General features: G+C 42.3%; 1 protein-coding gene across 2 annotated transcripts; it reads right to left on the reverse strand.

Annotated features, from left to right (window-relative positions):
- On the reverse strand, window positions 1–21,637 carry SCOC (short coiled-coil protein). Of its 2 annotated transcripts, none has more exons than XM_075860424.1 (4): window positions 21,533–21,637; window positions 10,391–10,462; window positions 9,711–9,794; window positions 1–2,319 (listed from the first exon to the last, which is right to left on the reverse strand). In XM_075860424.1, the coding sequence occupies exons 2-4, from the start codon at window positions 10,410–10,412 to the stop codon at window positions 2,177–2,179; spliced, it is 249 nt and encodes an 82-aa protein (XP_075716539.1). In that variant the 5' UTR covers window positions 10,413–10,462; window positions 21,533–21,637; the 3' UTR covers window positions 1–2,176. The 2 variants fall into 2 exon arrangements, with proteins under 2 accessions (XP_075716539.1, XP_075716538.1); XM_075860423.1 differs by lacking the exon at window positions 21,533–21,637 and adding an exon at window positions 21,338–21,513.
- Window positions 21,638–23,304: the final 1,667 nt, after the last annotated feature.

Raw genomic sequence — 23,304 nt, forward strand, 5'->3', positions numbered from 1 at the left:
TGGTGTAAAATAACCAAGTACTTTATTTCAGAAACATATTATTCCAGAATAAATTAGAATAAAACTAAAGATGTAAACTTAAAGTAGATTACCCAATTACAGTGTTAGATCTCACCGAGACACATTACAGAAAAACTATGCTCTATGCAGATACGCTAAGCTGTGATTGGCACTGCAGGAACCCAACCCTGTGTATCCAGGAGGCATTCACTTGTGTCTGGTACAAACACATCCATAAAATGCACTGCAATATATAAAGCAGGTATTCGTATGCTTTACTGATCCGTCCTCACCCCATTCCCAAGTTCTGGATATATATATATATATATATATATATATATATATGTGTGTGTGAGGATGGATCAGTCAAGCTTACAAATACCTGCTTTAGGCCTCGTTCACATCTGCATCGAGGCTCCATTAGGTGCCTGCGTCGCTGTTTCCGGTAAAACCACGGACACCCCGACTGAACCCATTAAAGTCAATTGGCTCCATCGGCCAATGGTGGTGTCTGGTGCAACAGAACCAGCACTTCCGTTTTTCCCCTTGTGCTGCTCTGACGGGGAAGGACAACGGAATGGCGAATGCTGGTGTGAACCCAGCCTTAGCAGATCTTTGATCCTAGCCCATAAGATTCTCTGCTAGACATGGAATCTCTTAACACTGTACTTGTTACCTAGTAAACACTTACTCAGCCAGACAAAACCAGAAACAAAAACACATTTTTTAATAAATAAGGAGTGCTGAGCAGATCTTAGGGAGAATACTGTTCTGACCTTACAAGGTATTATTCACATGACACGAGATTTACAGCTACCAAGTAGCAATAGACTGGACAGACACTATGAATGGCTAATATGATCTGTGAAAGTTTTGCGAGAATGAAGCCATCCACAGCGGATGACCAGCAGCACCCCCAATATACTACATTATAGGACAATGACAGGATCATATCACAAGCACTAAAATAAGAGCAGGGAGCGCTCCATGTTTATTCCTGTATGGCTCTTTGACAAAGGATAACATAGTAAATGGTGCAGTTTTGTGCATTATGGAAGTTAAAAAGAGTAAAACTATTCAAGGACAAAAGCCAAATGACTTGTGGTCACATGCCCAAACGCCTGGTGACTTTACCAAAGTAACAGAGCGCTTCCTCATTTGTGGAGACGCCACTCTACAGATGGAGCTCAGTGAGGGCCTTTTAGAATAAAATGTATGGAAAGTGAAATTCTTCACAAATAAATATAGGGGTACAGAATAAAAATGAATACAAAAGACATTCTGCAAGAGCAGCATACAACCAAGTTTGGTATTAGGCTTTCACGTGCTGTGTGTTCATAGCTTGAATACTGCGTGCCACGTTTCATACATGTGGTAAGAACATCCAGTTATTAAGATCACCTGTAACATATACTATTCATACATTCTGTATAGGGACAATCACTTCTGTTCAAAGCTGGTCCCCTGCAGTACGGCACATCTCAGGAGGGTCCTTCTGCTGGGACCCCCAACAATCAGCTGTTATAACTGGGGGCACCCCTTGGAGGTAATGATGATGCTGGGTTCTCCAGAACAAATTGCTATTGGGGATGGGTGGTTGCTGTCCAGAATAAGAGACTCCCCTCAATCATCTTCACATCCCCTAAATAAAAGTAAGACACGATGTCCGAGAGGATAAATTAAAATGTATTTAGACAGCACTGACCAATTCTTACTGCCCTCTCCAGGATATTTTGTACAGATTCAACATACAGTAGATCATGCAAAATATAGTACAGCCCTACTCCACTATAGATGGCTTTCCTTACTGATATATGCTATACATACAGTACAGGGGCTTTGAAAGGCATGGTTGCTTTAAAATTATACCACAGCATTCGTATAACACTTTAGTGAAGGATTCTGCTATATAGATGAAGGGTAATCACAGACATGGATTCTTTTAGAGCAAGTAAGTTAGTTCTCCTAAGACGTTATCCTGTGTGAGCTGTAATAATTTACATTGTATTATGATACAGACGGTTGTTGCCATTGTATTAAAGTAGTGTTGTCCGTGCAGTCACCAGGTTTACGACTAGCGGAGTGAAAACACGTTCTATGATAACTGGACCCATATTCACTATTCATGTACAAACAAAACCAGTGGCATCAAGGACAACACAGGCACAATCTGCGATTACTTCCGCTTGCTCTTGGTGTCTGTTGTCTGGAAAACACTGGAAGCCGACATAAGGTTCTCAATGTACTGTCCAAGAACTTGATTTTCTGACTTGAGCTTCAGGTTTTCCTCTTTTACAGCATCAACCCGAGCAGAGAGATCTATTTGGAAACAAAATATTGGAATTATAGAATATTGTAGCGCCACTGTAGATCCCTGAAGGAGCGGAATCCCCATGTGACCGGGGATTCCGCTCCTGGAGCGCTGCTTGATGTCTCTGTCCATGTATGGACAGTGACATCAGGGGAAACTTCTGAAGCAGAATCCCCGTGCACAGCGTTGCCGACGCTGTGACAGTCGATTCCACTCCAGGAGAAGCTCCTGTCGTCTGTGTCCATGACGTCATTGGCTTCTCCATCACAAACACAATACATTGGTCCACATTTATCATTCAGTGACTTTGGAGGAAGGCCTCATGCACACGACCGTAAAAACTCCCGTTATTACGGGTCGTAATTATGACCCGTAATAACGGGCTCATAGACTTCTATTGGCGACGGGTGCCTTCCCGTTTTCTCACGGGAAGGTGCCCGTGCCGTTAAAAAAGATAGAACATGTCCTATTTCAGGCCGTAATAACGGCACGGACAGTCCATAGAAGTCTATGGAGCTCCCGTAATGACGGGTGGCTACATGTGTGCACCCGTCATTACGGCAGCGTTGCTAAGCGACGTCAGTAAATAGTCACTGTCCAGGGAGCTGAAAGAGTTAACTGATCGGCAGTAACTCTTTCAGCACCCTGGACAGTGACTACCGATCAGAATAAAGAGCAACCTGTAAAAAGTAAAAATAAGACGTTCATACTTACTGAGAACTTCCTGCTTCCTCCAGTCCGGTCTCCCGGCCGTTGCCTTGGTGACGCGTCCCTCTCGACATCTGGCCCGACGTCCTGGATGACGTTTCAGGCCATGTGACCGCTGCAGCCAATCACAGGTCAATCACATGCTGCAGCGGTCACATGGACTGCCGCGTCATCCAGGGATGTCGGGCTGGATGTGAAGAGAGGGACGCGTCACCAAGACAACGGCCGGGTAAGTATGAATTTCTTTAACTTTTCGGTTTAATCATTTTTATTGTTTTTCAGAAGTAAATGAAAACAAAAATACAAGAATTTGTATCATCAATACAACTTGACAAGAACATTACAAAAGAAACATTACAGAACAAGAATACAGCAGTACAACAGCTTAATTCTTTTATCACAGACTTGCTTTACCATTAAATATATTTATTGCCAAAGATAAAATGTGTATTTTCTTTTTATTCATTGGAATTATACTTTAATACAAGAGGAATTTTCCGACCAGCATTTCCAGACTTCAGTGAACTTAGTATATGAAAAATTCCCATATGCTATGATCTTTTCAAATGTATAAGAGGTGTTTATTAAAGTTATCAATTCTTCTAGACTAGGTGAATCTGCGTTTTTCCAATGTCTGGTTATTACCAGTTTAGCCATGGCTAGGATTTTGCAAATCAGCCCTCTATATTCTGCGGGCACAATATCCATTCGGAGAAATAATAGAGCTAGGTGAGGGGATTGCGGAATCCTACTATCAGTCAATGATTCCAACAGGTTAAATACTCCTTGCCAATAGTTTGTTATTCTAGGGCAATCCCATAGTATGTGTAGAAGTGTACCTTTATTATCACATCCTCTCCAGCATTTATCTGGTACATTCGGGAACATTATGTGTAACTTGTCAGGAGTGTAATACCACTGCAAGTTAGTCTTAATAGCGGCTTCCACCTGTGAGCTACACTGTAAGGAACTATGGATTAATTTATACGCTTTTTTCCATTCTAATTCGCTAAAGGTTATATCTAGAGATCTTTCCCATATTCTCATGTTACGAGTTTTGCAAAATTCTGTATTCACTCTCATTGTGTTCAGTACCCCTTTAAGCAATTTAGCAGATTTGTTCATCACAACAAACAGTGTAGGGTTGCACATTGGATGTATCTTCCGAATTGTAGCTAGAAAATGTCTAATCTGAAGATATTTAAAGAAGTCAGATTGAGGGAGACTAAAAGTCTTTTTCAAATATTCAAAGGACTCAAGGCCCAGTCTGCCAAACAGCTGCGAAACACTAGATAATCCTCCTGCCTTCCAATTTATCAAATTTAGGTCTGGGATAGCTAGCTCTAGAATATCAATCGGGATATGTACCTTTGGGAGAGGACAGCAATCACCCGCGTTTTTATGAATATAAGACCAACAATCCAAAGCCGCTTTAGTTAGAGGAGAAATATTAGAGGGTATATTCATATTCCAAAACTCCAGAAATAAAAGCGCTTTTAGATTGGAGGGGTAAACGTATGTCATCTCTATCTGCACCCAATGAGTCCTGAGGTCTTCCTTCCAACTTGGGCTCAGAAGAGCTATCAGTGTGGATGCGTAGTAGTTATAAATGTCCGGAATCCCCAGACCTCCTATGCCTCTATCTCTGATTAGAGTATGTGATGATATGCGAGGTTTGTTATACGCCCATATATAATCTAACATGGCTTTCTGAATATCTTTGAAAAAACTCTTTGGGATTCTAATTGGAACCGTCCTGAACAGGTATAAAAGTTTGGGTAATAGTAGCATTTTAAAAGCTGCGATTCTACCTATCCATGAGACTTCTACTTTGTGTAATCTGGTCATTTCTACTTGTAAACTTTGTAGAAGGGGTTCGTAATTGGCTTGGTATAGGGATTTGTGGGATGGTGTCAAAGAGATACCTAGGTATTTAATACAACGCTCCTGCCAGTCAAACGGGTGCTTCGTTTGGAGGAAATGTATTGTTGAGGTTGGGATGTTCAGTGGAAGAATCTGGGACTTCTGTGTGTTAAGTTTATATAGGGAGACCTGACCAAATTTACGAATGCATTCCATGACTGTCTCCAAAGAATCTTCCGGGGAGGATAACGAAAGGATAACGTCATCCGCGTAGAGAGAAATCGTGTGGGTTCTATTTCCTACCCGTATTCCGTGAATATCAGGATGTGTTCTAAGTAGTTGTGCTAGAGGTTCCATTGATAAAATAAAGACCAGGGGGGAAAGAGGACAACCCTGTCTGGTGCCGTTTGATATGTGAAAGCTGTCCGAAAGGATTCCATTAGTGAATACCTTTGCCGAGGGGTTTGAATATAGTGCTCTAATAGCTGCAAGGATTCCTTCTTTAAACCCCATTTTCTCTAATGTGGCAAAGGCATATTTCCAATGGATGCGGTCGAATGCCTTCTCCGCATCAAGTGCTAGCATGACTGCAGGTGTGTGGTTTTGTTCAATAACATGTAACAATCCCAAGACTCTACGAGTGTTATCTGATCCCTGTCTTCCCTTTATGAACCCAACCTGGTCCTCACCTATGAGTAATGACAATATGGGGGAAAGCCTCAGAGCCAGAATCTTGGCATATATTTTAATATCTACATTCAGTAGAGAAATAGGGCGGAAGTTTTGGGGAGTATCCATGGATTTTCCAGGCTTTGGGATGGTGACGATTAATGCCGTTTGATTTTCTTCAGGAAAAGATCCTGAATCCATAGCTGATTGGAAGAATCTGCTCATATAAGGAAGTAATATTTCCTTCATTGTTTTGAAGTACATATTAGTGAGGCCATCTGGGCCCGGGGACTTTCCCATTGGCATTGATTGTATTGCTGTTAATATTTCCTCATCTTCTATTGGGGAGTTTAGGGATTGCATCTGACTCTCAGAAAGCTGTGGTAGGTGTATATTACGAAGAAAAGACTGGATATCTTCTTCGGACGGGTGAGGTGAAAAAGGATCATTTTTCAAATTGTATAGGGACGAATAGTATTCTTTGAATTGGTTTGCTATATCCTTGGGGTGTATACGTTTCGCTTTTGTCTGAGGGTCTATTAGGAATGGAATCCTGGACTTCTGGTATTGTGATTTAAGCCTAGATGCTAACAGTTTACCTGCTTTATTGTTCTGTGAGTAGTACCTAGCTTTTGTTTTTTGTAGGTTCTTTTCATATTCAGAGAGTAAGTTATATCTAAGTTGCTGTCTTAGGGTAGTAAGGCTTTTCGCTTGTTGTGGAGTCGGTTTGGTTTTGTTCAGTAACTCCAATTTATGGATTTCGGAAGTGATAGAGGAAATGGCTTCCATCCTTTGTTTTTTAACTTTATGGCCTAGTCGTATTAGAGTGCCTCTAATGAATGTTTTGTGGGCATTCCATAGTGTGAAGCTATTGATTTGAGGGGTATCATTGTTATGAAAGTACTCTCTGAGTTCTTTTGTTACTACTTGCTTATGATCTGCATGGGATAATAGAAACGGGTTACATCTCCAAATATATGTTGGAGAACTCGTGTTTTTATCTGCCAATGTCAAAGTGATTGCTGCATGATCTGACCATTTTATGTCCTCAATACTTGTGCTCTTTGTATTAAAGAGCAATTCTTTCTCTATTACAAATAGATCAATGCGGGAGTAACTATTGTGAACTGAGGAATAATAAGAGTAGTCTCTTTCTGTGCTGTGTTGTGCCCTCCATACATCATACAATTCATGTTGCCAAAGTAGGTCTCCTAACTGTGATTTTGACTGTCTTATTGGGTTCGAAGTGTCTAAGGAAGAGTCTATTATAGAGTTAAAGTCTCCGCACATAATTATTTTCCCCTGCCTGAATTTGTTTATGAGCCTAAATATTTTATGGAAGAAGCGACTTTGATGTCTATTAGGGGCATATACATTTACCAGGGTGTACTTAACATTATTAATTATGCAAACCAGTATAACAAATCTTCCTTGTGTATCAATGTGGTTGTGGATCATTTGGAACGACACCGTGTTCTTCACTGCAATCAATACCCCTCTGGATTTGCTATCAAAGTGTGACTGAAATATATGTGGAAAAGCTTGATGGTGTATTCTAGATGCATCCTTAGCTAAAAGGTGTGTCTCCTGTATACAGAATACATCACAAGCTAGCGATTGAGATTCTCTCCACATATGGGCCCTTTTATGGGGGCTATTCAGGCCATTAACATTCATAGAAGCTAACTTTAAAGCCATTTTGTAATATATAAAATATCAGATGACAGTTTTTCCACTTCAAACTCCTCTATTTCTCTACTTATCTCCTCAGTATAGTAAATACTATTATACAAGCCTGGTTGCTGTTTTGTAGTCTTGTCGTACTTGCTGCTGCAACAAAAATAATATAAAAACAGAACATACACAGTAGACAAAAGAAACTGTAGAACGCCGGAACAGTTCTCGCTGTTCCGCTCTTTGGGGGGGAAGAAAAATTCAGTCAGCTTGAAGTCAAATCCCAATGGCCGCAATCAGCACCTATGTAGTTAGGCCTCCATATAAGTCAGTCAACGAACTTCTTTCTATCATATCCAACGTGGATAAATATAAAAGGCGTAAAATGAAGAAGTGACCCTTCAACGTTTCTTTTGCTTGCGATGCGTAGCTTGCCGCCAGTCATCTTTCATTCTTGCAGGAGGGCGATTAGGAGGTTGGTCTTGAAAAGTAACCTGAATGTTCCATGTTTTCAATATGGCCACCCCTTCATGTAGATTACGTATTATGTGGAGGGATCCATTACGATGAATCAACAGTCGAACCGGAAATCCCCATCGGTATAAAATCTGCTTGTCTCGCAGAGCGCTTGTTATTGGAGCCAGTTGTCTTCTGAGCTGCAGTGTGGTCGCTGATAGATCTGCAAAGACGGCTATCTTATTGTATAAGGATGGTATCATATCTTTATTTTTGAGAGACGCCATCCACTGCTCCTTTATGTGATAGAAGTGGATGCGTGCTATCACATCACGCGGAGAGTCATCCGTCAAATTGCCAGGCTTCGGAAGTCTGTGCACCCGGTCTATGATCACATCTCTTGGCGAGCACTTTGGTAACATGGCTTTAATAAAATCTTGAACATACACGCATAGATCCTTAGAGCCAACATCTTCTGGGACCCCTCTTAATTTTATGTTGTTTCTACGGGATCTGTCCTCTAGGTCTGCCATTTTCGCTTTCATCTGCAATACTTCATCTTCTAGCTCATAGTGTGCATCAATTAGTTCGTTGTGTGAGGTAACAAACTCGCTTAACTTAGTCTCCGTATGATGAATTCTCTGTTCCACATCTTGCACTGCTACAGATACGGGGTGAAGCATTTTAGCAAACCCGACCTGTAGAGAGGTATTCAGGGCTTGTAGCATTGCTTTCATAGCTATTTCAGTGACAGGGGTGTCTGAGGAGGGCAGGTCACCCAGTTCTATTCCCAATTCCACAACAGGGGGTTCATGTTGGTCTATGACCCCTACCTGGTCGCTGGTTTCATCTCTGGAGGACCTGCGTTGTTTCTGCCGTTCTGGGCTCCTTGAGCCTAACGATGTCTGCGAGGAGGATGCAGTGCCTGGGGCTGTATTTGTCTGCAGATTACCACGTGTCTCTGCTGTAAATCTTCTGCTGCTTGCCGCGGTCTCCTCCTGTGATCTTATAGATGATGGGCTCAATCCCGGTACCGAGGCACTTCTCCTGTGTTCACGTCCCTCCAGAGAAGGTTTTGTGGGAGACAGAGCTGCAGGCTCTGAGGTAAGAGATCCTCTCTGAGAGCGTGTCTCTCCGCCATCTTGTTTTTCCTCCGCAAGGCGGGAGGGGTAGAAGTCGGTGAGCCGAGCTGGTCTCGTCACCGGTCTTTTCCTCCTCGGCATCCTGGGTGGTATAGTGACCCGTGCTGCAGAAGTCGGTAAGTGGCGGGTCTATTTCTGAGGCTTACGACGCTTATAAAGTGGAGATGGTGCCGGAGCTCGGTGTTCACGCAGCCATTAGGATCAACAGCCAAGCCACGCCCCAATTTCTTTAACTTTTATTACAGAAAGGGCTGTCCCTTCTCTCTATCCTGCACTGATAGAGAGAAGGGGCTGCCGATTAGTGCAGTGCTATTTTGCCGCCAAAAACGTGCCCGTAAATACGGGTGGAATACGGGTGACACCGGACCCATATTTACGGGCACGGGTCCGTAAATACTGGTGCAAAACGGGTCGAATACGTGTGACACCGGACCCGTATTTACGCCAGTATTTACGGGTGGGAAAAAATACGGTCGTGTGCATGAGGCCGAAAACAGGTTAAAAAGTTGCATCAAAAATTGTGAGTTCTTATCAACAAAAAAAAAGGGTGAGAAAAGTGGGAGCGTTCAAGCTGTGAACGTACTTCTAGACTCATTAGAGGCAAAGCTTAAAAAAGGCACAAATTAGTGGCGTGTATACAGCTGCTCATAGCAGGCGTAAAAAGAAATCCAGACAGACAATTCCAAATTCACCAGAATTATAACTATACGAGGCGTAAGTCTAACCAACTACACCCTCCAGTTTAATGGGGGCAGCATACGCATTATTAATAAGATAATAAATTATTAACAACGTATGGTCTTATTATATTCTACACAGGCTACACAAAATTAAACGGATTCAGTATTTTTAGGTTTTGTTTCTTTTTTTGCATATCCAAATTTTACCTTCTAATGTATGCTGAAGTTCCAAAACCTGGTTGATAAGCCGCGTCTTCTCTTCCAGTTCTACTTGATTTTCTATTTCAAGAGCTTAAAAAACAACAAAAAACTGCAATGACTCACAATTGTATTAAAATTGTGCTACTATATAAAAGGGGTTTTACCCTTTTCATCTTCCATAGCTGCCTGCACATATTCTAAATGTTCTAGTACTAAACAGCTGCAAATCAATGGACAACTACATTACAAAAATAATAGTACCCCCCCCCCCCATTGTGAGCAATAGAATCAATTTTACCCACAATGCATTTTGACTATTTCTATGCCATGAGTGAATATGATCATGCAATCTGACAGTTCCACCTTCCTGCTACTCCACACGAACCCCATCACATCCTTCCCCGTTCTGTTAATCATGGTCAAATTGATACATTTGTTTCTACTGGTTAAAATATAAACTAAAAGAGATTCTGCTATATGATTTATTAAATAATAAATTCTCTTCATCTGAAGCAAAGATAAAAGATAGAGGGGAAAAAAATAAATAAAAAAAAAAAGACAACTAAAAGACTCATTTTATGATCCACTTTAAAGTTTTTATTTTATAGATTTATAATGGTTTGTGCTAATTCCATCTACATTTTCTAGGTTTAAGGTTAATAAAAAAAAATGATAACCATACATACCATCCATGTCGGAATTCATCATGGTTGAAGGCGAGTCTTGTGGAGTCAACTGTAACTGCAATGCACTGAAATCTAGGAAATAAAAAAAATACATCAGCACGTATAAATGCAAAAACATCACAGCATCTAATCATAGGGAGACGCTCCGGTAACACTACTTAAAGAGGCTCTGTCACCACATTATAAGTGGCCTATCTTGTACATGATGTGATCGGCGCTGTAATGTAGATCACAGCAGTGTTTTTTTATTTAGAAAAACAATCATTTTTGACAGAGTTATGACCTATATTAGCTTTATGCTAATGACTTTCTCAATGGACAACTGGGCGTTTTACTATATGACCAAGTGGGCGTTGTACAGAGGAGTGTATGACGCGGACCAATCAGCATCATACACTTCTCCCCATTCATTTAGTCAGCGCATAGCGATATAGCTATATCGCTATGTGCATAAACACACTATAACGCTACTCATGTGTCATGACAATGAATATACATTACCTCCAGCCAGGACGTGACGTGTATTCAGAATGCTGACCACTTCTGTAGCGTCTGTGAATTACAGCACAGCAGGCATAGTCTCGCGAGATTACGCTGTAAACTGTCATTCACAGCGAGATCTCGCTTTGCTGTGCTGTAAATCACACAGACGCTACAGAAGTGGTCAGGAGAATGAATACACGTCACGGCTGGAGGTAATATATATTCATTGTCATGACACATGAGTAGCGTTATAGTGTGTTCATGTTCAAGAATAAATATTGGGATGCACTCCGATTTGTTGGTGTAGTGCTAGTAGGGTAGGGACGAAAATCCCACAATATAAAGGAAAGATAACCCCAACACACACAAAAAGCACAAAAGGAGATCAAGATGCAAAGTATATTTAAAGTTTTATTGCAACTGCAACAAAAATTGGTAGTATTTTTAATAGTACGCGACTTGATAGGACGTTTCGGCCGAACCTCGGCCTTTGTCACTGTCGCTTATGTTGGGTGCCAATAGGTATGGGAGAACCGCCGGATCTGCCCTGTGTCTCAGGGCATAGGGCAGACATCCCATACCCGGCGACACCCAACATAAGCGACAGTGACAAAGGCCGAGGTTCGGCCGAAACGTCCTATCAAGTCGCGTACTATTAAAAATACTACCAATTTTTGTTGCAGTTGATCTCCTTTGTGCTTTTTGTGTGTGCTGGGGTTATCTTTCCTTATAGTGTGTGTATGTAACTGCACATAGTGATATAGCTATATTGCTATCTGCAGTGTAAATGAATGGAGAGAGGTGTATGACGCCGATTGGTCACTGATTGGTCAGCGTCATACACTTCTCTCCACAACGCCCACTTGGTCATATAGTAAAACATGCCCAGTTGTTCATTAAGAAACTCATTAGCATAAAGATAATATAGGTCATAACTCCGTCAAAATTGTTTTTTTTTATTTAGAAAAACAAACTGCTGTAATCTACATTACAGCGCCGATCACATCATGTACAATATAGGGCACTTATAATGTGGTGACAGAGCCTCTTTAATTTACTACAATAGTGAAGTAGAAGTATATTCAGGTGTCCACAGAACATTTTACCAGTACTATATTGCAAATGCCCAATATCTTGCAAGATTAAAAAATGAGAAGAACGTGGGGTGTATATCAGGCAAAATAGAAAGCCTAAGAAGGCCACGTTTGTGGTGATACGCGAGGGGACTCTCGTCATACTCCTGGCAGATTGGTGATACCTATTGCTTACAGCGCAACTAAACATTTAAACTGACATGTCATAGTGACAGGTTAGAAGTTTTGATCGGTGGTGGTCAGAGCACCTAGACCCCCACCAATCGCTAGATCGAAGCAGCAGAAGCGCTCAGCCACTTAGTTTCTGTTCGGCTTTTTCTGGAAAGCCGACGTATCGGAGTACGGGCTCAGACTTTCTATTGAGTGCGTACACCACTACATTGATTTCCGGAAAAAGCCGAACAAACACGAAGTGGCTGAGCGCTCACACGAGATTCTACTGGTTCTTGGTTGATTTCTATTTATACATCCCTCAATGCATATGCCTCTTATCCGTGATTGTTATCTACTGTGTTTTGGGTTACATTAGTGGTCTAGTCTGGGTGGGCGTTACTTATTCTGGTTTATGCATGTTGATATAATAATATTACATATATTTTGTACCATAGATCGTATATGGAAAAACAAGGAGGACCCCTAGTGGTTGGCAGGGATATATTAACAATAAGGAATAGAGTGCCTAGGCACAGAGTCCCAATTTCCCAACCACCATAGGAATAGTATCAGTTAAAATGTAACTTTTATTAATGTTTCAAATGGAGACAAACAGACAAGCAAGAGTTAAAATTGTATTCAAAAGACGGCCAGTGTGAGTCACAGAGAGTAGAACAAATGTATGCAGCACATCGCTGTGCACTGTGTGAGAGACTGATTCGGCAGCTGCAGACTGCCGTGGCAAGAAAACAGTCCCACACTAGTAGAAGAGATCACTGGACCGTCAGTGAATATTAAAATGGCGAAAGCCCCCCCGACATGTTTCGCTGCACAAGCAGCGTCCTCAGGGGATAATTCGGGGCTAATGGAATACAGTTTGATCAAAATGTTTACAAAGAACCTCATGTTCATGTTTCTAAATTATGCCTAGCGGCTCAGATCAACGTATATACTGTGGATTGTGCGGTCCATGTCTAGTTTCTCACAATGCTGATATTGTATAGTCTATCCTCCTCATTTCCTTTGTTTTACTTGGTACCAGCACTCCACGCATTTGAAAAAATACCCAGCTGATTTTAATTCCAGAATGACCTCATAAGTGTTCCTGCTCTTGCTTGTGCTCTCAGTTGGCCACTGGGGGCGCATGGCAAGGTGAGCTCATTCCATCTGTTCACATGTTGTGGTGCTGTATGGTGGTGTCTGTTGCTGTAGTGCTGCACTTGTGGGGGGACGTGGCCCAGAGCCAAGGAGGCTTGGCACGGTCTGAAGGCATGGGTGCTTTTGGGCCGCTGGGTTGCTCCCTCTGCAGGAGCGGTGCTGCGGTGGTGGTAGCTGCCATGCGGTGCTGCAACCGCTAGAGTAGGGACCCACTTTAAAGAGGTCGCCGTGAAGTGGCAAGTGGGCTTATACAGTTTGATCAAAATGTTTACAAAGAACCTCATGTTCATGTTTCTAAATTATGCCTAGCGGCTCAGATCAACGTATATACTGTGGATTGTGCGGTCCATGTCTAATTTCTCACAATGCTGCTACTACACTGTGTGTTAGCTCAAAAAATGGCGACACACAGTGTAGGAGGTTAGACCGTTCAAACCCCTCGTTTATCCCGGCACTAGCCAGGATAAAGGAGGGGGGGGATGCTGAGAGCTCACTAGAGCGAGGGCTTTTTACCCAATTTTGCAGCATAAAGCAATCTGGTTGCTTTACCACATGCAATGCTGCAATTTTGGGAATAGCTCCATCTAGTGACCAGCAATGGGAAATATTATAAATTAGAATTAATTTATAATATTTCCTGACTCGTGAAAAAAATAAAAAATTTTTTAACAATGTTTAATCACCTACACACTAAATGTTTAATTAAAAAAAAAAAACACATTGCCTTTAAAGATTAGAAAAATCATAATTTTTGCAAATTCTCTAAATTTTCGTGTTTTTCACAAATAAGCAATGAATTTATTGACCAAATTTTTCCACTAACATAAAGTACAATATGTCACGAGAAAACAATCTCAGAACCACTTGGCTAGGCAATAGCATTCCAGAGTTATTACCACATAAATTGACACGTCAGATTTAAAAAAAATGGGGCTGGTCCTGAAGGCCAAAATGAGCTTGGTCCTAAAAAGGGTAAAAATTGTACTTCAGTAAACCATAGAAACATCTGACTAAAAGATCTAACGCCACTGAAGCCACAAATATGACACAAATTTTGGTTTTCAGTCTCAAAACTTTTGGCCAGGACTGTACAGTCGACTACGCTATTGATTCTGTCGGAAAACTGGAAACCAGCCGGAATGGTGACGAACGGAAAGCATTAGCGATGTTTCCGTCACCATTGAGATCAATGGTGACTGAAACGGAAGCTGTGCTGTCAGTTTCACCCGACGGAACCCCGGAACGGAAATGAACGGTGATGTGAACAGGCCCTAATAACTTTATTCTTCATTTGAGCAACGAGGGCGTCACCGTTTCCGCAAACTGCTTTACCTTCGATCCCGTCTGTCCCTCCCTTACTTTTTTGATTGACCGGGGCCAGGCAGTGTAGAACACGTGATCACATCTGGCCCTGTATACTTCTAAGCACAACCGTGCTTCGGCATCTGAATCGGCGCATGCGCAGTACGGCAGTGAAGTTTCACCTGTCAAACCAGCTCTACTACGCATGCGCCGATTACGTCACACTACACCCGGGTGGTGCACTGCACATGCGCCGAGGCGCTTTCATAAGAATACAGAGCCAGGTGTGATCATGTCTTCTACACTGCCTGGCCCTGTCAATCAAAGAAGGGACAGACTGGGGATAGAAGGTGGAGCAGTTTAGAGCAACTGTGACGCCCTCATTACTCCAAACACCTCATTTGCATATAGAAAAGAGTTATCGCTGTAACTGAGCCACTTATCTGAAAAGTGGAAACAGTGTTACATTTAGGGGAGGCTACACTATATCACTGCGCTGCTACTCTTATAGGCCAATTTCTGGTGACTGACTCTTTAAACCCTTCGAGTGAAAAATAAATTAAATTATACTCCTCCTTGCACTTGAGGGTGGCCTCTATATACAGTTAGGTCCAGAATTATTTGGACAGTGACACAATCTTCATGATTTAGGCTCAGCATGCCACCACATTGGATTTGAAATGAAACAACGGAGATGCGATTGAAGTGTAGACTTTCAGGTTTAATTCAAGGGGTTGAACAAAAATATCCTGCGAATCATTTAGGAATTGCAGCCATTTTTCTATACAGCCTCCTCATTTCAGGGGCTCAAAAGTGATTGGACAAATTAACATTACCATAAATAAAATGTTTTTGTTTTTTTTAATACTTTGTAGAGAATCCTTTGCAGGCAACGACGGCATGAAGTCTGGAACCCACGGACATCACCAAACGCTGGGTTTCCTCCTTGGTGATGCTTTGCACGGCCTCTACTGCGCTGTCTACAGTTGTTGCTTGTTTGTGGATCTATCTGCTTTAAAGGAAGGGTGTCGCGAAAAAAACTATTTTTATATTAATTAGCTTTTAGTGTTTTATTAAAAGAAATGTTATTTATTTGTGTGTTTGTGTTTTACTTTTTTTTTTTCTAACTTTTTCTTCACTATGGGGGCTGCCATGTTTTTTTTCATCTCTGTATGTGTCGATTAACGACACATACAGAGATGGAATACGGCACATTCATCCCCATAGAGAATGCGAACGGGAGCCGTTCCATTCACTATGGTGTACGCCGTCTGTGTGGGAACGGCGCATGCGCCGCTCCCACAGTCCATATGGAAGGTCTTCGGCCGAGCAACATCCGGCGCCATTTTCTTGTGGACCGGAAGCCGCGGCCGGACAGTAAGATTACTACTTCCGGTCGTGGCTTCCGGACATGTGATTAGAAGCAAGGACTAGGAGCGGAGGCGGCAGGAGCAGGTAAGTTATGTCTGTGTATGTACGTGTTTTAGTGTGTGATTACTACTGTATGTAAACCTACTACACTGTGTGTTCACTCAAAAAATGGCGGCACACAGTTTAGGAGGTTTGAACATTCAATCCCCTCCTTTCTCCTGGCACTAGCCAGGATAAGGGAGGGGGGATTGTTTGAGGACGCTAGAGCGAGTGTGTCTTCTCAAATTTTGCAGAATAAAGCAATGTGGTTGCTTTACCACATGCCAATGCTGCCATTTTGGGAATTGCTCCCTCTAGTGACCAGCACAGGGAAATGTTATAAATTAGAATCTAATTTATAATATTTCCTGACTTGTGAAAAAATTAGAACAATGTCTAATCATGTATATAATAACAGTTTAACTAAAAAAAAAAAAATTTCTAGCGACACATTCCCTTTAAAGAGTCTCTGTCACCACATTATAAGTGGCCTGTCTTGTACATGATGTGATCGGCGCTGTAATGTAGATTACAGCAGTGTTTTTTATTTAGAAAAACTATCATTTTTGACGGAGTTATGACCTAGATCAGATTTACGCTAATTCTCAAAGGACAACTGGGCGTGTTTTATGATATGACCAAGTGGGCGTTGTACAGAGGAGTGTAGGACGCTGACCAATCAGTGCCCAATCCGCGTCATACACTTCTCCCCATTCATTTACACTGCAGATAGCAATATAGCTATATCGCTATTTGCAGTCACATAAACACACTATAACGCTACTCATGTGTCATGACAATGAATATACATTACCTCCAGCCAGGACGAGATGTGTATTCAGAAACCTTAACACTTCTGTAGCATCTCTGTGATTTACAGCATAGCAGGCGTAGTCTCGCGAGATTACGCTGTAAACTGTCATTTACAGAGAGATCTCACTGTGCATCACAGAGAAGTGGTCAGGAGAATGAATACACATCACGTCCTGACAGAAGGTAATGTATATTCATTGTCAGGACACTGCAGTAACGTTATAGTGTGTTTATGTGGCTGCACATAGCGATATAGCTATATCTCTATCTGCAGGTTAAATGAATGGAGAGAAAAGTGTATGACGCTGATTGGTCAGCGTCATACACTTCTCTCCACAACGCCCACTTGGTCATATAGTAAAACACGCCCAGTTGTCCATTGAGAAATGCATTAGCATAAAGCTAATATAGGTCATAACTCCGTCAAATGATAGTTTTTCTAAATAAAATAAAAAACACTGCCGTAATCTACATTACAGCGCCGATCACATCATCTACAATATAGGGCACTTATAATGTGGTGTCAGAGCCTCTTTAAGCAAGTGAAATGCAGCTCGATCGGGTTGAGATCTGGTGATTGACTTGGCCATTGCAGAATATTCCACTTTACCTTAAAAAAAACTCCTGTTTTGCTTCCGCAGTATGTTTTGGGTTATTGACCATCTGTACTGTGAAGCGACGTCCAATCAACCTTGCTGCATTTGGTTGAATCTGAGCAGAAAGTATATCCCTGAACATTTCAGAATTCATCCGGCTGCTTCTGTCTTCAGTCACATCATCAATAAACACTAGTGACCCAGTGCCTTTGGCAGCCATGCATGCCCATGCCATCACACTGCCTCCACCATGTTTTACAGAGGATGTGGTGTGCTTTGGATCATGAGCCGTTCCAAACCTTCTCCATACTTTCTTCCTCCCATCATTCGAGTACAGGTTGATCTTAGTTTCATGCTGTTCCAGAACTGGGCTGGCTTCTTTACATGTTGTTTGGCAAAGTCTAATCTGGCATTTCTATTTGTGAGGCCGATTAATGGTTTGCACCTTGTGGTGAACCCTCTTTATTTGCGCTCATGAAGTCTTCTCTTTATAGTAGACTTAGATACCATCCACCTACTTCCAGGAGAGTGTTCTTCACTTGGGTAGATGTTGTGAAGGGGTTTTTCTTCACCATGAAAGGATTCTGCAATCATCCACCACTGTTGTCTTCCGTGGATGTCCAGGCCTTTTGGAGTTCACGAGATCACCAGTACTTTTTTTTTTCCAAGAATGTACCAAACAGTTGATTTGGCCGCTCCTAACATTTGTGCTCGCTCTCTCTCTGATCGATTTCTTCATTGTTTTCAGCCTAACGATGGTCTGTTTCACTTGCATTGAGAGCTCCTTTGACCTCATGTTGTGGGTTCACAGCAACAGTATCCGAATGCAAATGCCACACCTGGAATCAACTCCAGACCTTTTACCTGCTTAATTGATGATGGATTAGCGAGGGAATAGCCCATGCAGCCCATTAAATAGCTTTTGAGATAATTGCCCAATTACCTTTAGTCCCTTGAAAAAGAGGCAGCTACATATTAAAGAGCTATAATTCCTAAACCCTTCCTCAAATTAGGATGTGAATACCCTCAAATTAAAGCTGAGTCTGCACTGTAAGCCCATATTGATTATATAACTGCATATTCAATGTTTTGGTACACAGCTAAAATGACAAAACTTGTCACTGTCCAAATGATTCTGGACCTAACTGTACATTTATTTGACAATGCCTCTGTGTTTTCCTTCATATACTTGCTTCTGGCTACATTGCATTTCCAAAATGGCAGAATTAAAGGGGTTAAAATGATGGTTTGCACTCCGTTTAGTTCCAATAAGTTTAAGATTAGTCGCTTGTCATTTGACGGCTTGTTTGTTAGGATACATGCTCATGTCTTACAGCTATCAGAGGAGAGTGGTAGTTTTAGGCACGCCACAATGGTCCACAGAGTAATTGGCACGTGAAGTGGAGAATTGTGGGAACCTTTTTACCACAACACGTCAAACAGCGCTTACAGCACGACCAACCATTGTTGGGGCACCAACAAGAGGACTTTTTCCCACTAGCAGAGTTGGATCTGATTTTCAACCACAAGTAAGGCATTTATGAATAAATAAAACCATAAGACAGGCTGAAAGCGAGTCAGACATAGAAGACCATCAATACTTCTCATTGTAAGCCAGTCAATAACGTAATTCTAATATAGGAATACTCCAGTCATGCTGGTCCATCAAGGAGAACATTATTTATCTGAATTATTTATTACCGTGTATTTATACAGTACCAACAAATTCTGCCACACTGTACACAAGTGTTCATGCACACGGCCGGATTCCATTATGACTACTAAATATATGGCTCTTGCATGTGTAAAAGGGCCTTTCTGGGGAGAAAATTGATGGTCTATCCTAAGGATCAATATCTGATCAATGGCGGTCCGACGCTCAGCACCCCTGCGATCAGCTGAAGGATCAGTAAAGGGAGAGAAGGAGAAGCAAAGCTCCAGCGAGAACTGCTTCTTCTTTCCCTTTACTGGTCAATGTTGTCAGACTCCGACACTTGTATTAGGTGGGTTCATAATATTACAACCTCCTCCCATTCAAGTGAAAGAGATGGCTGTAATATTGTGCACCGCTGCTACAAGCGTGTCAAATGACAGTATCGAACGATGAAGGGGAAGCAGTGCTGGCAAAATAAAAAGTAAACTCACCTTACCAATCCCCCGGCGACAATTCCCTGGTCCCCTGTTAAACTCTGTTCACCCGGCTCCAGTGATGACGTCAGAGATGCCACGCCATTGCTGGAGGCCGGTAAACAGACTGGTGCAGGAACAGGGAAGCGTCAAATGCGTAACAAACCCGTACTCATTCCGCGACAGAAAATAACATCACGTGGATTTAAAAATCTGCACCTCAGGTCAATCTCCGTAGCATGAGGATGAGGTTTTTTTTAAAAAAATCTGATTCGCTTGCCTGCAACTGTATTCAACTGCAGATTTTTCGTACGCAAATCCGGATGGAAAATCTGCAGCGTTTCCGTCCCATGTGGACTTAAAGAGACTTTGTCACCACATTATAAGTGCCCTATCTCCTACATAAGGAGATGGGCGCTGTAATGTAGGTCACAGTAATGCTTTTTATTTAAAAAAAACAATGTACTTTTACCACTTTATTAGCGATTTTAGATTTATGCTAATGAGTTGCTTAATGCCCAAGTGGGCGTGTTTTTACTTTAGACCAAGTGGGCGTTGTACAGAGGAGTGTATGACGCTGACCAATCAGTGACCAATCAGCGTCATGCACTCCTCTCCATTCATTTACTCAGCACATAGGGATCCTGTTAGATCCTTATGTGCTGTCTTATACTAACACATTAACGATACTGAAGTGTTTAGACAGTGAATAGACATTCTATGGGATGTCTATTCACAATCTCTGCACTTCGTTACTGTTTCTGTGGTAGTTACAGCAGAGGAAGCGTAATCTCGTTGTAATCTGTCATTTACAGCGAGATCTCGCGTGATTACGCTTCCTCTGCTGTAACTACCACAGAGTAACAAAGTGCAGAGATTGTGAATAGACATCCCATGGAATGTCTATTCACTGTCTAAACACTTCAGTATCGTTAATGGGTTAGTATAAGACAGCACATAAGGATCTAACAGGATCCCTATGTGCTGAGTAAATGAATGGAGAGGAGTGCATGATGCTGATTGGTCAGCGTCATACACTCCTCTGTACAACGCCCACTTGGTCTAAAGAAAAAACACGCCCACTTGGGCATTAAGCAACTCATTAGCATAAATCTAAAATCGCTAATAAAGTGGTAAAAGTAGATATTTTTTTAAAATAAAAAGCATTACTGTCACCTACATTACAGCGCCAATCTCCTTATATAGGAGATAGGGCACTTATAATGTGGTGACAGAGCCTCTTTAATGACTCTGGTGAGACACAATCAGGATGGGGCCAGGTTATTATTCACACACGCCTTTCTTTAATGTAATGAAATGGAGTATCGCTTTAATACATACAATATGCGAACCACGGTTAGCGGTGGCACCAGCAGCAGGCGTCCTAGGTAGCGGCATTCCGAAACATGGCACACCTTACAAGCAGTAACCTTTATGTGGGGCAAAACATGCTATACGTGCCCCCCCTTACACTCAATGATTGGAGATTATACAATAACTGTAGCTGCTGAAATGCTTACAGCTTTAAAAGGGGTATTCTGACATTGACATCCCTAGGATATGCCTTGTCTAACTGGTGGGGGTTTAATCGCTCGCAATACCCCTTTAAATATTTAGAGGTCTACTTTAATAACTCCTCAGAAACACTGGACATTACACATTAATAACCATAAACCAGGGGCTAATCCTTCACCTGAGGTACTACATAGATATACAACATGTAGAGAAAAGAGGACAATGAAATATAAACGGGTGCAGCTTACAATGGCCGAGCATTACTCGGATAACAGCTACTGTACAACCTCACCTACCCGGTACCGGCGCTGTACGGTGCCTCGTCAGAGTCCACTAATACACATCCACTGCTCTACCCTCCCCTGGACCCTCCTCTGCGACACCAGGCAGGACTGGTCGTGCGTGCCACCCAACGTAGCTACGTTTCCATACCCCAGAGCCGACCGTCATTATTATCGAATAACAAAGCTTTATCTCTGTGTCGCTACTACCGGAGCCATATTTCTGAAGTCCGCTCCGTCAACTTGAATGACGTTGGCTACACAAACATGGCTGTGTATAATTACGGCACTGGAGACAGGTTCTTCCTATCTTCTGCGCTAACACACATCCGGGTAAGCAAGGCTACGACAGTGAAAGAGTAATGAAGATTGTGATTGGCTGTTGTAACCCAACCTCACAGAACGCTCTGCTATCTGCCGTCACTGGGCGGGGCTTTATTATAAACAAGCGCCGCCCCCTTGTAAGCTATTGTCTTGTGCTGTAGTGGCTGTAGGAGTGTTGAAGAGTCACCCAGCTGTTATTATTCCTTTTTCTCCCAGTCTCATAAACAGCCTAATTATATAATGATTCTGGCGGGTGATGTATCACTATGAAACTAGGCAGGTTTATCATTCAGGTGTTTGGGAAAGCTGATTGACAACACATATAAGGTCTGTATTGGTGGACATATTGGTAGTCACCCAGATTTCTTACAATCAGATGGATGTATAAAAAAAATATTATAAATTAAAGATGCTGAATACCAGTTTTAACAAAAACAAAGAAAATGACTGGTGATTTTTTTTATGATGATATTAGAAAAACTTTTAGGGTATGTTCACACGAGGGTGTCCGTAACGGCTGAAATTACGGGGATGTTTTCAGGAGAAAACATCCCCGTAATTTCAGCCGTAACGGCATGTGCAGGCGCTTGAACGCCGCGTCAATTACGGACGTAATTGGCGCTGCTATTCATTGGAGTCAATGAATAACAGCTCTATTTACGGCCAAAGAAGTGACAGGTCACTTCTTTGACGCGGGCGTCTATTTACGCGCCGTCATTTGACAGCGGCGCGTAAATATACGCCTCGTGTGAACAGACAAACGTCTGCCCATTGCTTTCAATGGGCAGATGTTTGTCAGCGCTATTGAGGCGCTATTTTCGGACGTAATTCGGGGCAAAAACGCCTGAATTACGTCCGTAATTAGTGCGTGTGAACATACCCTTAGGATAGTACTTCACAGCGACTTTAGGTTGATTGTGATTCACTGTGAAAAATCCCAACTGCAACAACCTGTTTCACTTCGGCAAACATTGTCGGGGGCATCCATAGCAAACATCTACCTGGTCAGATTTTTTGTGTGGGCAGTAAGGCCTCATGCACATGGCCGTGCCCGTAACCACGGCCCGCAATTGCGGGCATGGGTGGCCGCGTGACGCAGCCCGCATTGTCGGCCCGTTCTCCCATACAAAGTATGGGAGCACAGCCCGTAAAACGCAAAAGATAGAACATGTTCTATCTTTTGAAGGTACAGTTCTACGGCATTGACACCTATACGAAATGATACGGAAAGGTGACCGCGGCCAATTGAACTGAATGGGTCCGCAATTACGGAGATTTTTTACGGTCGTGTGCATGGGGCCTAAGGTTGCATAGGATTTTGTTTACTAGGGAGAAACAATTAGGTTGCATTGCAGTAATACCGTCATTTTACCCACGACCAAGAGTTGCTGTGTATCCATAACCTAGAGGCTTATGGGGTCTTTAGATTCTTGTTCGTATGTAACGCAAAAAGTGGCGGAGTACCAGCTCATTGGCAGAATGCTAAGGCCCCATGCACACGAACGTGATTTTGCGGGTGAATTGCGGTCCCATTCATTTCTATGGGCCCATGCACACGAACGTGGTTTCCACGGTCTATGCATTGCCCAGGAACAGCGGCGTAACTACCACCGTAGCGGTTGCTACGGGGCCCAGGCCTTGAGGGTGCCCGTGCCGCC

Source organism: Rhinoderma darwinii, chromosome 1, assembly GCF_050947455.1.
Source record: "Rhinoderma darwinii isolate aRhiDar2 chromosome 1, aRhiDar2.hap1, whole genome shotgun sequence".
Taxonomy (NCBI): domain Eukaryota; kingdom Metazoa; phylum Chordata; class Amphibia; order Anura; family Rhinodermatidae; genus Rhinoderma; species Rhinoderma darwinii.

Bases quoted from the DNA above. Each gene is read 5' to 3' on its own strand.
- SCOC (XM_075860424.1), bottom strand. From the start codon at position 10,412: ATGATGAATTCCGACATGGATG. The intron at 9,795-10,390 runs GTATGTATGGTT...TTGTTTTTTAAG, and splicing joins GATGAATTCCGACATGGATG to CTCTTGAAATAGAAAATCAA. The intron at 2,320-9,710 runs GTAAAATTTGGA...GTTTCCAAATAG, and splicing joins ACTTCAGCATACATTAGAAG to ATCTCTCTGCTCGGGTTGAT.